This window comes from Danio rerio, chromosome 2 (genome assembly GCF_049306965.1).
Source record: "Danio rerio strain Tuebingen ecotype United States chromosome 2, GRCz12tu, whole genome shotgun sequence".
Classification (NCBI taxonomy): Eukaryota; Metazoa; Chordata; class Actinopteri; order Cypriniformes; family Danionidae; genus Danio; species Danio rerio.
This window is the reverse complement of record NC_133177.1, coordinates 51,732,782-51,751,349: the sequence shown is the minus strand read 5'-3', so window position 1 is coordinate 51,751,349 and position 18,568 is coordinate 51,732,782. Positions and strand designations below refer to the sequence as shown.

At 35.9% G+C, this 18,568-nt stretch overlaps 1 protein-coding gene across 2 annotated transcripts; it reads left to right on the top strand.

Annotated features, from left to right (window-relative positions):
* Positions 1 to 6,408: 6,408 nt before the first annotated feature.
* Positions 6,409 to 17,328, top strand: LOC137487486 (C-type mannose receptor 2-like). 2 transcript variants are annotated; one of them, XM_073930822.1, is made up of 6 exons: positions 6,409 to 6,453; positions 9,781 to 9,848; positions 12,425 to 12,781; positions 12,870 to 13,202; positions 13,451 to 13,545; positions 16,613 to 17,328. In XM_073930822.1, exons 2-6 carry the CDS (start codon positions 9,812 to 9,814, stop codon positions 16,748 to 16,750), a joined length of 960 nt encoding a protein of 319 aa, XP_073786923.1. In that variant the 5' UTR covers positions 6,409 to 6,453; positions 9,781 to 9,811; the 3' UTR covers positions 16,751 to 17,328. The 2 variants fall into 2 exon arrangements, with proteins under 2 accessions (XP_073786923.1, XP_073786927.1); XM_073930826.1 differs by having other exon boundaries at positions 6,409 to 6,462.
* Positions 17,329 to 18,568: the final 1,240 nt, after the last annotated feature.

Below are 18,568 nucleotides of genomic sequence, written 5' to 3'. Positions count from 1 at the left end.
AAGGGGTCCTTTTTGCTGTCATTCGCCCCTTTTTCTATTTAATTATGAGGTTTAAATTCTGCATTTTAGTGACATTTTAAGTACTATCTTTTGCTGGATTAGCTTGACAGTTGGTCATCATAACCTTACTTTTTGATGTACCAAAAGCATTTCCTAAAGAGTTCAAATAAACAAATATGAAAAGAATACTTACTTTTAAAATACAAAGATAACAATCAGTTAAAGTTTTTAATTTATTAACCAAATAACAACCTGGCCAGCACTTTCAACTTTCCTCAGTCAGCCAACTCAGGATTCCGCTTGATCATAAAGGCCACTTTAATTACAGTATGTACAAATTACTAGTACCAGGTTAGACCCACTTTGTCTTCAGAACTGTCTTAATCCTTATAGTCTATATAGTCTTATGTCTATAATCTTATAGATTCAACAAGGTACTGGAAAATTCTGCAGAGATTTTGGTCCATATTGACATGATGGCATCACGCAGTTGCTGCAGATTTGTCACATCAGATCACATCCATATAATGAATCTCCCATTCCACCACATCCCAAAGGTGCTTAATTGTATTGAGTTCTGGTGACTGCGGAGGCCATTTGAGTACAGTGAACTTATTTATATGTTCAAGAAACTAATTTGAGATGATTCATGCTTTATGACATGGTGTGTTATCCTGCAAGAAGTTGCCATCAGAACATGGGTGGATGGACATGGTCAGCAACAATACTCAGGTAGGCTGTGGCGTTGTCACGATGCTCGATTGCTACTGATGGGCCCAAAGAGTGCCAAGAAAATATCCCCCACATCATTACATCACCAGCAGCCTGAGCCGTTGATACAAGGCAGGATAGATCCATGCTGTTATATTGTTGAGGTCAAATTCTGACCCTACCATCTGAATGTCACAACACAAATTAAGACTCATCAGACCAGATAACATTTTTACAATCTTCTGCTCTCCAATTTAGTTTCCTGTTCTAAGCTGAGTGGCACCCGTTGTGGTCTTCTGCTGCTGTATCCCATCCATCTCAAGTTTGGACGTGCGTCCATTCAGAGATGCTCTTTTGCGTACCTCTGTTGTAACGCGAGCTTATTTGAGTTACTGTTGCCTTTCTATCAGCTCAAATCAGTCTGGCCATTCTCCTCTGACCTCTGGCATCAACAAGGCATTTGTGCCCACAGAACTGCCACTCACTGGATAATTTCACTTTTTAGGCCCTGTAAACCTTGCAGTCCCTGTTTGTCACGCTGCTTTTTTGGGGGGACAGTTTGGAGCCGTTTTGTAAATAAATGATATGTAGGTTAGTATATGCTCCATTCAGCCAGTTTAGTTCCTGTCAGCTTTGCGTTTTTGACTGTTTGGTGCCATCTTGTGATTGAAAAACGTGTCGGTTAGTGTACTGTATGCTCCATCAGTTTTTTTTACTCCTTCAACTAGGGGTGTCAAAATTAATCGTTTCTTCGATGCACCGCGATGCAGACGCGGACAATTCGGTATCGGTTCAGTAATAATCATAACCGGTTATTACTGACGTCATTTACCTCATATGCGCTCTGTCGCGAGGGAGGCGATCGCGAGTATTTACAACGCTCTAACTACTTAATACTCATCAACTGTGCACAATTTCACTGTGTGAGTTTGAGAATGAAAGTAGCCTACTCCATTTCTCTCTCTCGATCGCTCTCGCTCTGTCTCTCTCTCTTTCTCACACAAACACAGTGGCCCATTTGACCTGCTGGCGTGGCTTTTCTTCTCCTCTCGGCTGTTTTACAGCGTTACTTTTGGATGCAGAAATGAGCGCGTGTCTGCAGAGTTTTCTCCACCATGTCTATCATACATTAGCTGTGAGATCGCCGCTGCCGCCTGCCGCTTATCATTCATCTGAAGAGCGCAGCGCGCAAGAGCCAATCGCAACCCAATCAATCCCAATCAAAGGGGTGTAAGAGAACTAGACAAGGATCAGATATTGAGCTGGATATTTATATTTGTTTATATTATTTGCTTAATGCTCGTTTTTTTCAAAGTTACAGTTTATATATCTGACTGTTTGTATTAAATGACACAATTGTATTACAAATAATAACCTATATAAATATAAATATATTAATACATTTTAATACAAGAGCTGCTGCTGTGAAAAAAATATAAAAGCATCGTCAATGCACCGTGATGCACCGAAATATCGAATTGAACCGAATCGATGGCATGATAATCGTAACCGAACCGAACCGTGAGACTAGTGTAGGTTCACAGCTCTACCTTCAACTATGCATTTAAAGTATTAATAAACTATTACAACTTAGATCAATGTTTTGTTTCTGATTTCTATGTTTTGTGGCAAGTAGCCATGTACTAAGCGGGATTAAGTACACGCAGGACAGTTGTTTTTACAGAATAAAGTCCTTCAGTAGTCCTTCATTGGGTCTCGATAAGCCTGTCGGCCTTTAAGCTGCAATAACAACCTTTTGGATGTATAGTTAATACAGTTAATATAGTTATTATATTATGCATTTATTGGCTATTTTACATTTTTGCCAATGGTTCATTCAAAGAGTTACCATTGTAATGGTGGAACTGAAAGTATTAACACTGCTGCAGAGTTTCAGCAGTTAGAAAGATGCCAGCTATGTTTAATTTAGCTTTCTTGTTTAGTTTTATTTTGAGAGAGAGGGGGCTCTGTTATGAAATTAGATTTCTATTAATTTCACACTTCTGTTTGTTGACATTTAAACATTTGGTCAACTCACACAGCAATGTTTTCTTTTTAACTGAGCTAAAAAATGGTTTGTAGTGCACATATTTTAAACAACTAGTGCCATTTCATTCCTCTGGTGTGTGACATCCTACAAAATTTAGGCGCAGAGGCAGGAAAAAAGGATGCAAAATTAGTTTGTTGTTTTAGTTTTGCTGCATTACGTTGTGACCAGTAATGTGATACAATTGAGAAAACATCTTCAATAAAATTTAGCTACAGTGTTTGAATATGCAAATTAATGTCCTTGCCAGAGCAAATAAAGTGTTCTCTGCTAACCCAAACACAAATCAGAATCACAATCTACTTTTAAGTATGTTTTCAATTAATGTTTATTCAGTTGTTTTCTACAGTCTATTGTCTACATTTAATAGATTTCCCCTCGGTTGTGCTGCTACCAGTAGAGTATTTTCATAATAAAGCTTTTAACCAATCATACTTCAACAATCAGGCATCTGTAACATCAATACTCAGCATTGAACCTATTGCCTAAATAGCTTTTATCATCCTTTGATTGGGTGGTCAGACCTATCAATCAGCAACACTATAAATAATTATTATTTTCACTATATTTTTATAGCATATTACCAGTACATTTCTGGGGGAAAAAAGACATTCACCAACTTTAAGCCTAAAAACAGAAGTAAATTAGCTAAATGACTGTGAAAGACAACCACAAACACTTTGGCAGTGGTGCAATGAAAGGCTCATTATGATGATGAAACACCACTAGAGTTTGATTTTACTTTTTTAATCACTACCTGCACTGTATTTTTGATGATATTTGCATGAACCGACTTCCAAAAAATATCTACTTTTGAAGTCAATGGTTACAAGTTTTCAGCTTTCTTCAAAATGTCTTCCTATGTGTTCAGCTGAATAGAGAAAGACATGAATGTTTGGAACCACTTGAGGGAGCAGAAATAGTGAGTACATTTTCATTTTTGGGAGAATTGTCCCTTTCATTAAACAAATATCACAGCCTGATGAAAAGCTGTTTTTCAGGCAGCTATTGCTCCAGTATGTGCGTAATGCACATTTGATATTGCTTTTTAGTCAAAGCAAGATAAATCCAAGCTCATTCTGAAAATGTAGCTGTATATATACATTTTTGGTGAGCATTAAATATGTCCCTGAAGGAAGGTTTTTTGTTGTTGTTGTTGTTGCAGTTTTCGTTTTTACAAATCCACCAGAAGGCGCTGTGTTTACTTTTTTAAATCTCAAACTTCTTTCGGAAATGGCATTCATGCCTGCTCTTTTCGTGTAAATCCACCAGAGGTCACTATTGTCTGACTGACCAATCAACCGAAAACCCCACCCACTTCCCTAAACCTGACCAAAAGTGTTTCGAAAAGCAATCAGGGAAAAAGAAAAGCCCCCTGATTTTTACCACATTCCCACTCTTTTATTTACACGTTTATTTAATTTTTTGGTCTGTTTTTGTCTTACCTGCTTTTTGGAACCGTTCTTCACCGGACTCAAACCCCATTGTTACAGTCAACACCTCTCTGCCTCTCAAGTCTACCTATGTACGTGGTGAGCCACTGGACAAACTGGTAACAGCAGGAAAGCCGTCCATATGGAGGCAAGCGGTCAGCTGCTAGCGCAAAAAGAAATGGAGTAAAATCATCCACTTGCGTTTGTTTTAAAGACTAAATGCAGCCATACGTAACTCTGGCTACATAATTCAAGATCTCCAGAAATGTATATAGGGCTGCGTGCTCAGAATGAGCCTGTGTTGGAAAAATCACTCTGAAGATTAAAAGTAAGCTTTGATTTGTTTTAAACTCTTCATCAGATTTTGAGATTACACATAAAACACACATTGGAAACGGTTTAAAAAAATATAGATAGATTGATGTATCTTCTGTTAACGTTTAACAATGTATTTCTTGACAAATTACAAAATCATGTAAAAGCAGACCTTGTCCAGTAAAGATGCATGCACATTGAATGATTGAATGAATTGTGTAGTTGGATTTAATTTCACAAAATTTGTGGTCACAATTGTGACCAGTGGGATTGAATGGGCATTGAAGAGCATGTGGCTGGATTGTGAGGGCAAAAAACCTGGAGAAAGAGTGAAGATGAGTTGTTTCATAAGGAAAGTGATTGTACAGCCAATTACTTAATGAATGGATTCAATTGGAAAGTGATTAAGAGAATATAAATGGAAATCTGAACTAAATAGATTATATGCAGAAGGACTTTTCACTAGCCCAGATAAAGTGCTTCTGGTGAACTGTATACTTTTGCAAAACCGCTTTAAGGTTTGTTTTCTTTAAAAAAAAATCAATAAATTTACAATTCCTGATGGGTATACAATATGGCTCTCACAATGTACAAGAAGCATTAAATTCTTTTCAAACTTTTCAAGATGGGTGTTGACCATGGTGGCCTTTTTGAAGTCGGCCATCTTGGATCCAACTTTTGTTTTTTCAATCCACCTTATTCTCCGCCGACGAGCGGGCGCTGCCATTTGAATCTTTTTAGCTCGAGACTTCTGGTCTCATTCACTTCCATTCATTTTTTGACGTTAAAAACTGCTCGTTACGCTGCTTGATGTTGCAATTTGATATTTTCTAATTATATTATTCTACTAGGTCTGTATAGTCATGCAAACATTTGTTTGTAGAGCAAGCAGTTTGACCATTTTCTGCTGTTTATTATTCCTAGTCATTTCTCCGAAATCGGAAGTTCTAAGACAATCGTGAAAACAGTTGCACTTCCGCATTTTAGAATAAGATCAATAGGAAGAGGGTCATTTGACACATCAAACTTATTGGGAATTTTCACAAGAAAAACAATGGCGTGCTTGGTTTTAATGTAACTTTATTCTTTAATGAGTTATTTACAAGTATCTGACCACTTATAAAATGTGTTCAATGTGCTGCCCATTGTGTTGAATTGTCAATGCAACCCTCTTCTCCCACTCTTCACACACTGATAGCAACACCGCATGAAAAATGCCAGCAGAGGCTTCCAGTATCTGTAGTTTCAGGTGCTGCACATCTTGTATCTTCACACACCATGGTCACCACCCATCTTGAAAAGTTTGCCCCCTCACATATACTAATGTGCCAAAAACAGGACGTTAATATCACCAACCATTCCCATTTTAACAAGGTGTATCCATATAAATGGCCCACCCTGTATATCAGTGAAATAGACTTAAGAGTTAAGTTTGTTGCTTTAAGCTTTTTCTGCATTAGCAGTGTCAATATTTGTCTTACATCTAAACACCCTCAAATTATTATTTCTCATAATAATATTTCTTCAACAGAGAAGTCAATTACTGACTCTCTTGCTAGAAATGAATCAAACAGACCCTCTGATGTTTCATATGATTGGCTGTTTGTCACACATTCAGGTGCATGCAGTCAAGATTTAATCACAACCTCTGGATTAAACCTTAACAGATAAAGTTTAAATCAATCATTGTGAAACCACTTAACCCAATCTTAATCACGTTGGATTTGTTTGGTTTGGTCAACTTGAAAATTATTCTGCAACCCATCGTTTTGCGCAACAGGCCTCTGGTCCAGATTGCAGCTTAATCTGTTTGGGTCAACAACATGTAAAGTGACAAGATGGTTTGTTTGTTTTACTTGACTGGAGGCAGGGTTATCCAAACTAACCAGAGTGTAACATCTTGCACATTTTCAGCTCTCCCTAGTTATCAATAGCAGAAAAACCAAGGTAAGAAATGTATGTCTTATTATTATTTACTTTAAGATACTGAAATCAAAAGCAAATAAATTATCACAATGACATCTTTCATTTAATTCACTACTAGTTGATTATTTTGTGCTGATAAAAATGCTTTTCTATAATTGCCTTAATATTTTCATTCAATTTTTTTTTTTTTTTTTTTTTGTGGAGTAAAAAAAAATTATGTTCAGAGTTTAATTTGCTCACAGAGGCTGCATTTATCGAATAAAAAATCTGATCAAATCAATAAAACTGGGACATATTATTCGGATTTAAGTTTTGCTTTTGGGTGTTTTGCCTTTATTATGATAGGGCAGCATATAATATAGGAATAAGATCGAGAAAGATCTGCAACTTGAATTTTGGCACACTGCCAAGGAGGCTATCGGTGGCGATGATCCAATTCTGATTTTTTAAAGTAGTTTTGTGTCTTAATATACTCATCAAAAATATAATTTATTCATGTGATATTTGGCCTTTTAGAAATCATTTTAATATGCAGCTTATGAGAGTTATGATTTCTCATGTTTATCTTTGAAAAAAGTTTAAAATAAATACAGAGAGAGGAGATGATGATGGGGAAGTAAATAAAGTTTTTAGAGTACTCTCATACCCAAGATCTATTGCATGCTTATGATATCCGTTTTCCAGTCATGAGAAATGTAGAAACATCTTCAGTAAAAATGAGCTATTTGACTATGAAAACCACTCGCATATTGTCACTACAAAACTCTGCTAAGGCGAAAAGCCAATATGGTGCAGGCTAAACCTTCTCATTTCATTCTGAAATTTCAGTGTTTAGTGTAATTTGGGGTTTTTTGGTGGGTTTGACTCATCTACGATCATATACACTGAAAAAAAAATGTGTTTTTGCTCGTTCAAACTACTTATTCAAAACAAGCTGAAACAACACAGTTCTTGATATTTTATTTGGAGAACTTATTTTTTTATGTTCAATCCACATAAATTTGTTAAAAATGTTAAGTTAGCTTAATCTATTTGTGTTGGGACAACGTGAATGAATTGTGTAGATCCAGAAAGTATTCACAGCGTGTCACTTTTCCCTCTTTTTTTATGTTACAGCCTTATTCCAAAAGGGATTAAATTTATTTATTTCCTCTTAATTCTACACACAATTGGCCATAATGACAATGTTAATTATTTTTTTGATATATATATATATATATATATATATATATATATATATATATATATATATATATATATATATATATATATATATATATATATATATATATATATATATTTTGGAATTGTTGCAAATTTATTAAAAAATAGGAGCACCTGTCTTTGGGAATTTGGGGATTTTAAGATCTCTCCAGAGAAGATCAATAGAATTTAGTTCTGGGCTCTGAAGTCAAGAGCACCCTGAAGCAGGTTTTTTATTCAGGATGTCTCTTTACATTGCAGCATTCATCTTTCCCTCTATCCTGACTAGTCTTCCAGTTCCTGCTGCTGAAAAACATCCCCAAAGCATGATGCTGCCACCACCATGCTTCCCTGTAGGGATGGTATTAGCCTGGTGATGAGTGATGCCTGGTTTTCTCCAAATGTAGTTCAATTTTAGTCTCATCAGATCAGAGCATTTTGTTTCTTATGGTCTTAGAGCTCTTCAGATGCCTTTTGGCAAATTCCAGGCGGGGAGTGGCTTCTGTCTGGCCACTCTACTATACAGGCCTAATTGGTGGATTGCTGCACAGATGGTTGTCCTTTTGTAAGCTTCTCCTCTTTCCACAGAAGAACACTGGAGCTCAGACAGAGTTACTATTGGGTTATTGATCATCTCCCTGACTAAGGCCCTTCTCCGATCACTCAGCTTAGATGGCTGGCCAGCTCTAGAAAGAGTCCTAATGGTTCCAAACATCTTCCACTTAGGGATGTTGGAGGCCACTGTGCTCATTGGAACTTTCAGAGCAGAAGAAATGTTTCTGTAACCTTCCCTAGCCTTGTGCCTCGAGACAATCCTGTCTTGGAGGTTTACGGACAAGTGCTTTGTCTTCATGCTTGGTTTGTGCTTTTGCATGCACTGTCAACACTGGGACTTTATATATACAAGTGTTTGCCTTTTCAAATCATGTCCAATCAACTGAATTTACCACAGGTGAACTCCAATTAAGCTGCGAAAACATCTCAATAGGGATCAGTGGAAACAGAATGTACCTGACCTCAATTTAGAGCTTCACGGCAAAGGCTGTGGAGACTTATGTACATGTGATTTTTCAGGTTTTTTATTTGTTATAAATTTACAAAAATTTCAAAATATCTTTTGTCATATTGTCATCATGGGCTATTGTGTGTAAAATTTTGAGAAAATAAATTAATTAAATCCATTGAGGAATAAGGCTGTAACATAAAAAAATGTGGAAAGTGGGAAGCGATATAAATACTTTCCGGATTCACTGTAATCTTGACACGCATGTATTTTTCAAGTGCAATATGATGCTCAGTACTGGTAAGCTGTCTGAGGGAGTGTTCAGGTTTGGTTAAATGAAAACAAACTGTGGTGTGACTGATCTGTTTGTGTTGTTTATTTGAATAGATGTGAACATTGCCATCCAAACCTTAAGCCCAGCTTGAATGATTATACATGGGGTTTAAACTTTGCCAACTGGAATCGTAATTTAGGTTTTAAGGCAATTATGTAAAAAGCTCGTTTTCAGTTACATTAGATCAGCTCTCCATGGTGTTTTCATTTGTTTTCTTTTTTGTTCACACACTTTATAGAATACCAAATAATCTGCTATCTTCCAAAGAATGATTGATATGAAGAAAACTCAAATGCTTAAAAGCAAAGTTAAAATTGAATAAAATGTACAGGGTATATTTGTCTTCAGAGAGCAGCATTTATTTTGTGGATTAGTGGTTCACTTTGGAAGAAGTCAAGGATGGGTAAATAATGACAAATAATTATTTTATTTCTGGGTAAACTATGCCTTTCATCGTTTAATTTAATGCAAAGCAATCTTTGATTTGTCTTTTGACTGGATAGAAACATCTGGGTCTTTTATTACAATTACTCTTATTACTTTTAATAATATTTGTTCATTAAATTAACAAATATCATCAATGGCAGAAACTATGTCTTTATTTTATTTTATTTTATTTTTTTAAATAAGCTGTTTATGTTAAGGGAAATTAAATCAAATATATTCAATTCATCACACTTCTCTTACAACATTGTGATGCCATAATATATATATATATATATATATATATATATATATATATATATATATATATATATATATATATATATATATACATATACATATTGTTTGTTTTATTTCACACCAGGAACCAGCAGAAAAGATCTGTGTGAGCAGTCATGGATGAAAGTCTGTTTGTGTTGTTTCTGCTATCAGGTTGGTTTTGTCATCTGTAATTGTGTGATATGAAAATACTTTTGATTGCAGTAAAAAATTTTTGTCTTGTGCTGAATACTAAAGAAGATACATTGAATAATGTGGGTAACCAAACAATTGATGGCTGTTAATAGCAGAAAAAATACTCTTGAAGCCAGTGACCAGCAGCTGTAGGGTTACCCACATTCTTCAAAATAGCATATGTTTAACAAAACTCGTTCAGGTTTCACAAATTGGTTCAAGTTTCACAACTTGTAGGTAAATGATGACAGAATTGTCATTTTCGGGGCAAGACTGTGTCATTTGTGGTAAAAAAAAAAAACTTGCTGGTTGAATAAAAGTAACTGTAAATAAATAATTTGCCAGTATAAATAATTTAAATGTATAAATTCTGGCAAATTCTGATATTTATAGGGTGACACAGTGACACAGTAGATAGTGCTATCGCCTCACAGCAAGAAGTTCGCTGGTTTGAGCCCCAGCTGGGTCCACTGGTGTTTCTGTGTGGAGTCTGCATGTTCTCCCTGCGATTGCGTGGGTTTCCTCCACGTGCTCCAGTTTCCCCAACAGTCCAAAGACATGCAGTAGAGGTGAATTGGGTAGGCTAAAATTGTCCGTAGTGTATGAGTGTGTGTGTGGATGTTTCCCAGAGATGGATTGTGGCTGGAAGGGCATCCGCTGCGTAAAAACGTGCTGGATAAGTTGGTGGTTCATCCCGCTGTAGCGACCCTGGATTAATGAAGGGACTAAGCCGAAAAGAAAATGAATGAATGAATATAAAGGATAAGGATATGCGTATTCGTATTGAACCGTTCATTACGATACTTTCATTTCGATACGCATTACAAATCGAACGATTCAGAATAATATCTAAAAAGATAAAAGAGAATTTGTGTACAAAATATAATGTTTTCAGTGCTACAACATTCAACGAGGCATCCCAAATTACCTAAATGCACCTAAAAACACCAATCGCAGCCATCAGGGATGTTTTAAACCAGTTGACATGTCAACTTACAGCAGGAAACAAAACCTGCAGTGCTCGCCCTGCCTTCAAGCTCTTCTTATTGGCCCACAGCACTAGAACAGAATGTGAATGGATTGGTAAATATCAGCTGTCAATCTCACAGTTCAAATGACAGGGAGCTACAGCCGAGAAAACGTAAAGGTCTGGATACGAGAAAATTAAAACACTGACAGATTTACTTTTAGAAACCAACTGGTTACAAATAAACAGAAAAGCATGAGTAAACTTATAACAGGGCCAGTAAATTAAAATCAGAGAAATTCACTGGCCTTTCTCTTTTTAGCTGTATCGAAAACATACCCAATCGTGACACCACTGTGTTGTATCGAACCGAACCGTGATTTTTGTGAACCATTACACCCACAATATATATATATATATATATATATATATATATATATATATATATATATATATATATATATATATAGATATATAGATATATATATATATAGATATATACATACACACAGTTGAAGACAGAATTATTAGCCCCCCTTTGATTTTTTTTTTTTTCCCCAAAGGATGTTTAACAGAACAGAGCAAGAAAATCATCACAGTATGTCTGATGATATTTTTTCTTCTGGAGAAAGTCTTATTTGTTTTTATTTCAGCTAGAATAAAAGCAGTTTTTCATTTTTTAAAAAACACTTTTAAAGTCAATAATATTAGCCCCTTTCAGCTGTATATGTTTACAATTGTCTACACTACAGAACAAAATATAATTTTACAATAACTTGCCTAAATACCCTAACCTCCATAGTTAACTTAATTAACCTAGTTAAACCTTTAAATGTCACCTTAAGTTTTGTAGAAGTGTCTTGAAAAATATCTAGTCAAATATTATTCACTTTCATCATGCCAAAGATTAAATAAATCAGTCATTAGAAATTATTAAAACAAGTTATTAAAACTATTATGTTTAGAAATGTGTTGAAAAAAATCTCTCCGTTAAACAAAAATTGGGCGGCTGGGGGGATGGAGGGTAGAGTTATATATAAGTAAAAGTTAACTGTTTATATTTTTCATCAATAAATTACGGATTTTAATATTTGCCCACTTTAATTTATTTTATGTTACTTCATAAGGATTTGTTGTTATAATAAGAAACTTAGTTGGGCTGTGATGTTCAGGAAACTTTAAAATAGTAAAAGAATCATGATAAAATTGTGATTTTTTCCTGACAAAAAAGTAACACTTTAGTATAAGTGACAAATTCTCACTATTAACTAGTGCCTATTATCTAATAATGTTTTTAGCACTTAAAAAGTAGCCTACATGTTATTCTGCATCCATAATTCTTAATAACTACCATTATAACTATTAATAATCTTTTTATTGCACAGCCCTAATTGTAATTGTCATGTTCGTGTCTTATAATAATAACCCCAAGTTAGAACAAGTGTCTTCTTTATTTACTTAAGTTCAGTCTGACTGATACCGTCTTGTTCTAACGCACTCTCTCATCTCACATAACCCCTTACAAACCTCTGGTTCCATCTAGTGGTCACTTACGTCATAACATACGATCACATGTTGGTTTTTACAGGGCTCTCCTGGAGCAGCTCTGCTATTTCTCGTCGCTATCACTATATAAACCTGCAGATGTCATGGTCAGATGCTCAGAGTTACTGCAGAGGGAATTTCACTGATCTGGCTACTGTAGACACCATGGATGATGTGAACAGGCTGATACATTCAGTGGATGCCGGATACAGTGGGTCAGTGTGGATTGGACTGAAGAGTGGGACAGAGAAACGCTGGAGTTGGTCGAATGGAGAAAACTCTTCTCAGTACTTTAACTGGGATTCAGGAATGCCAAATGATGACGGATACTGTGTGGCTACTTCATCTGGCAGATGGACAGATATGGCATGTTCTTATAAGCGATATTTTGTGTGTTATAGTGAGTTCAACATTCTTTTAAGTGTATTATTCTGCAATTCAACTGGAAAAGAAGAGCAGAGACTGAATACTTTCTTTTTTCTTTACAGAAAATACAACATATTACATGATACAAAGTGCTAGAAGCTGGACAGATGCTCAGAGTTACTGCAGACAGAATTACACAGACCTGCCCACCATCCACAGCTCTGCAGAGAATGACCAGCTAAATGCAACAGCTTTAAAAAGATATTACATCTGGTTTGGTCTTTACAGAGACCCTTGGGAATGGTCTGATCAGTGGGATGTCAGATTCAGATACTGGGCATCAGGTCAACCAAACCAGGGAGTAGGATCTGACTGTGTCAGCATGTCAACAACTGATTCTGGGAAATGGAGTCGTGAAAGCTGTGATGTCCTGCATCCTTTTATCTGTTATGCAGGTGAGTTTAACCAGTAAATGGGATAGTTCTCCCAAAACTGAAAACTGTTCCAAACCTGATTGAGTTTCTGTCTGCTGAAATCAAAAGAAGATATTTTGATGAAAGCTGGAAATCTGTAATCATCAACTCCCTCCAGTTCAGAATCAAATGATCACTCTTGAAATGGCCATTTCAAAAACAGTACGATTGTGTTGTGTCTGTGATTAATCTTCCAAGTTGAAAATGACTACATGTGTATATTTCATTAGAGGAAAAGAGAAAACAGATTGTCCGGCTGAAAGTATCCTGTGCTGGACATTGCTCTTTGAATAATCCTTCGCTACAGACTGCTATTCTGAATCAGGTTTGTGTCTGCCATTAGTAAGTACATTTTATTTATATTTATTTCACATTTATCACAGCAATGCTGACCAAAGTGATTAACAGACTTAAGCTTGGAGTGAAGGTAATGAGATGAAAACAAATAAACTGATACAAAAATATGAAAATACAAACATCAACTCAAGAGTTCACAGTTAGATATTGCTTGATGATGATAGCAGGTTTGGCATGCTGTTCCAGGAGAGAACCCTGAGCTCGGAGATAATTGTATGATAATAACATGTTAAAGGGGGACGAGATCAGGGGCCTGTTTCAGAAAGGAGGTTAAGTGAAAACTCAGAGTATTTTAACCCTGAAATGAGAGAAACTCTGGGTTTTCCTATTCAAAATGCCAGGTTTGTCAAATTTGAGAAAGCAGGGTAAGTCAAGCCTGTTTCTGAAAGAGATGTAACTTTAACTCAGTGTCAGTTACCGTGGTAACTTACTCTGTGAACCTAACCTGGTCAGGAGCAGGTTTTATTCTCTAAACTCAGAGTTTCTGTCGGTCTCCTCCCCTTTTTTAAGGACGAAGCGGTATTTCTCACCTTTGCCTTACGTTTCCACCCACCTATTTTAATGCTCATTTTGGAGATGTGCATAAAAATGATTGATGGAAACATCATGATGCACATAACTTTTAAAAATATGCATAAAAACGTATGCGAATAACTGAGCAGGATAAACTTTTATTCGATAGAAAATATGCGCATAAACTATGATGGAAACACTTTTACTGAACAAATTACAATATGTACATTAAAAAGGTCATCATATGATGATGAAAATATGTGTGAATGGACAAACCAGCAGGCTGAGTACACTGTAACACATCTTAAATGTTGTTTTAGTCATTCTAAAATGCTTTAACTGTTTTAGTATTAGTGTATATTATTAATTACCTCCGAGCGTCTGGAGCATGTCAAGAGTCTCTGCGTCTCATGGCTTCAAACGCCCCCACGTGTTCATTGTGTGTCAGCATTGTCTTCTGAGGTGCAAGACTGAGTTTTGTTGTGTTGCCTTTTTCTCCGAACCCCTAGAAAGAAGACAAAATGGAACAATAGCGTTCGTGTTTTACTGTCAAGCTTAAACGCTAAATTTCGCAATCTGATCCCTTTTCAATAAATGAAATTATAGCAGCGATTTAGCAGTGCCTTAATTAGGAAAAGCACCCAGTTAAATGTAAACATGTTGCAGTTTTCTATAAATACAAGACGGGGAAAACAAACTACAGAAATTACAAATGTAACAAATGTCCAGGTTTAACTTTTCATCTACCAGTGCCTTATTTAGAAAAGCTATCTTGTTCAGTTAATGTAAATATTTTGTTGTTGTTTTTTAAATTTATTTTATGAAATATAAAAACTGTGAAAATCATTCTGGCTTTAGTTAGTAGCCAACTAAAAAATAAATAGTAAAATAAACCGTTTTGCATGCCTGTGAAGTATAAGTTATAATGTCTTTACGTTATACAGAATTTAAATTTACATATTTATACGTTAAATGCATGTCTTTAGACTTTAGGCAAAGGGGTCCCCTGCAAAAAATCATAATATTTGGGGCTCCCTGAGATTATAAAGTTTGAAAACCCCTGTACTAGGGGAAAAACTGACTGTGTTCTTCTAGCGGCACAATACATTAAAGTCTGTCACAAAAAGAGAGAGAAGAAAAATTATATATTGAATTATAATGTGATTATATTAATTAATAATATAATCTAATATTTATATTTTTATTTAATTATTATATGTATATATCTTTCCTTTATTTATTTATTTTTTTACCACTACTACTGTTTACTGCGTTTTTTTTTATATACGTATATTATTTTATTGTTTATGTAAACTTTAGAACTGCTTTGGCAATACATGTGTAACATTTGTCATGCCAATAAAGCAATTATTGATTTGAATTGATACATTATATTGTTATGATAACATGAAACTGTTCCTTTCTGTGATTACCAAAAAATAATGCAGCTGGAACAGTTACAGCAGTCTTCATCGTCAATCTCATATGAGCTAGCAATTACATATGATGACGTTTGCAACTGTTGTAAACTACCTGACAAAAGTTGTGTCAGTCTTGCGTCAGTCACAGTTGTAACTTGACTTCTAGTTGATCATTTGGAATAGTGGCAGAAAGTCAATTTTTCTGATTAATCATTTGTTGAGCTGCATCCCAATCATCAGTCAAGTTTGGTGAAGGAAAGATGGTTTGGCATTACATTCAGTATGGGGGCGTGCGAGAGATCTGCAGAGTGGTGGAAAAACATCAACAACAACCGGAGCTATCAAGACCTTTGTGCTGTCCATTACATTACAAACCATAAGATAAAGCAAATTCTTCAGCAGAATAGCACTCCTTCTCATACTTCAGCCTCCACATCAAAGTTCCTGAAAGCAAAGAAGGTCAAGGTGCTCCAGGATTGACCTCCCAAGTCACCAGAGTTAACATTATTGAGCATGTATGGGGTAAAATGAAGGAGGAGGCATTGAAGATAAATCAAAAGAATCTTGATGAACTATGAGTCATGCAAGAATGATTTCTTTGCCAGTCCAGATGACTTTATTAGTAAGTTATTTGAGTCATTGCAGAGATTTGTGGGTGCAGTCCTCCAAGCTCATGGGAGCACAATATTATTTCTTTTTCCACTGCATCATGACCTTATATTCTATACTGTACATTATCCCTGTTAAGTGACAAGACTTAAGACTTTAGTCTAAGCTAAAGTCAGACCTGTCTGTCCTAATTAAATAATTGAAAATCAAGGTATGATCATGTTTTATTTGGGTAAAATAAGCATAATCTAGAGGCCTTTGCCTTTCATATAAGCTTCTAAAACCAAATGATCGACTAGAAGTCAAGTTCTTATTTGTTGTTCCTAGAACTTGGATAGGTGAAATGTCTGTCAGGAAGTGTAGCGGTATCCCATATCATAAGGGTAAATTTGAAGCCCTTCCCCTTCACACTCAAGAGTGGAATGGGTAGGGGTAAAGAAAAATAGAATCAGTCTATGAGTTTTTCTTGATCTATTCTTATTTGTTTTCCAGATCACTGAAAAGTTTAAAAGCATGGGGCTGGAAAGTGACACCAAAATAAAGTGGAGAAAGGAGAAGGGTGAAAAGGTGTTTGAGCTGGAGAACAGCATTGTGAAAAGTTCAGATAATACATGTAAAGTGCATCCTTAATGCACTGTAAAAACTAAAACAATATGAAGTAAAGTTACAATATTGCTTTGAGGAACAGGAAAATATTACTAGTAGCAGTACTTTATAAAACATGTACTACATTAACTATATAATAAATTGCATTAATAATATTAGCATTTTTACAATACATGTGAAAGATACATTTAATTAAATAAAGTAAATTTCTTTCCACTTCCTCTCTTTTTATGGAATGTATTTTAGTCAAATCAGATTCTAAGTTGTTCTCTGTGTTGGCACTTTCAAAGTGACATTTAATTAAAACATGTTGGGTTTTGGGTGAACTGTCACTTTAATAGACCTGTAACATACCCATTTTGTTTCTGATACATTATTGTCTCCATCTTGTGGCCAACTACAGGCACTTCGTGTTAAAAGTGTGTCATTAGAATTACAATAAAAAAGCAAATATGCTTCTCATAAAGCTTCATGTAGACCCAATGTTGATATGCATTGTTAAGTAATGAAATGTGCTTAAGCTCCTCTATTGATGAACAGATGCTCTGTCACTTGAAGATGTGTATCCTATAATAAACGGTATGACCTTTTTCAGACTGAAATTCATGTTTTTTTTAGTGTTGTCTTTTTGTACTGTAGGTGGTGCTGGTGATTTATTTATAGCTCTGTGTGTGTTGGTGTGTGTGTGTGAGAGAGAGAGAGAGAGAAAAGAGAGATGAATTGTCCTTCATTTAAAGAGTTCACACTTAGCTCATGATTTATACATAGCTTGTTTGGCATGCTGTCGTGGGAGAGAGCCCTGAGCTCAAGGGATCCTCGAGCCCAGGGCTCCCCCCTTTTGCAGGGCGAGGGAAAGTTGAGCTCAGGTCGATCTCAAACTCCCCAGCTGGTGAGGCCAAGGTGAACTTCCTGAGAGTAAGACATTATAAAAAAAAGATTCAGGCTTATTTTATTTATAATATAGAGCACATTTGGATGGTGGAAGGAACCCGGGGGAAATCCACGCAGGCACGGGGAGAATATGCAAACTCCGCACAGAAATACCAGATGGCTCAGCGAGGACCCAACGCCATAGGTCAGGGGTCACCTATCTCGGTTCTGGAGGGCCGGTGTCCCTGCAGGGTTTAGCTCCAACTTGCCTCAACACAACTGCCTGGATGTTTGATGCTAAGTATACCTAGCAAGACCTTGATTAGCTTGTTCAGGTGTGTTTAATTAGGGTTGGAGCTAAAATGTGCAGGACACCGGCCATCCAGGAACAAAATTGGTGACCACTGCCATAGGTATTCTTGCTGTGAGGCAACAGTGCTAGTCACTGGGCCACCGTGCCACCCATTCTGAATAAAGGAGGGAGGAGGGGGGTTTCTTCCAGGTGAAGATAGTTGTAGAAACTAAATGGAGAATATATATAGTGACTTGGGATCCTTTGATTGGAGGATCATGATTAGCTAATGTGGACCAGCTGGGTCAATCATGAGCACATGCTCCTCTCGAAATTAGTTTAAAATGAAACTTCACTTAAACTTGTATATGTGTGAAAGCATTTACAGCTACAGTCTAAGCAAATGTGTTGAATTTTTTTTTCCAGCATTCCAGTAAATGATAATTTTGATCATGATTTACAGAATATTCTCAGAAATAAACTTTTTATTTACTAAAAATCTTTGCAAGAACACTAATAACAATAAAATTTGATGTCTCTAAAAGACCCGGTTTAAGAATCTTGACTTTGATGCACGACTTGATTAATTTATCTGTCTAAAAGATGTGACATGTGCATCAATACCGAATAGTTTCATAAATGAAAATGACCAATCTTAAGATTATACATAATGTACACCA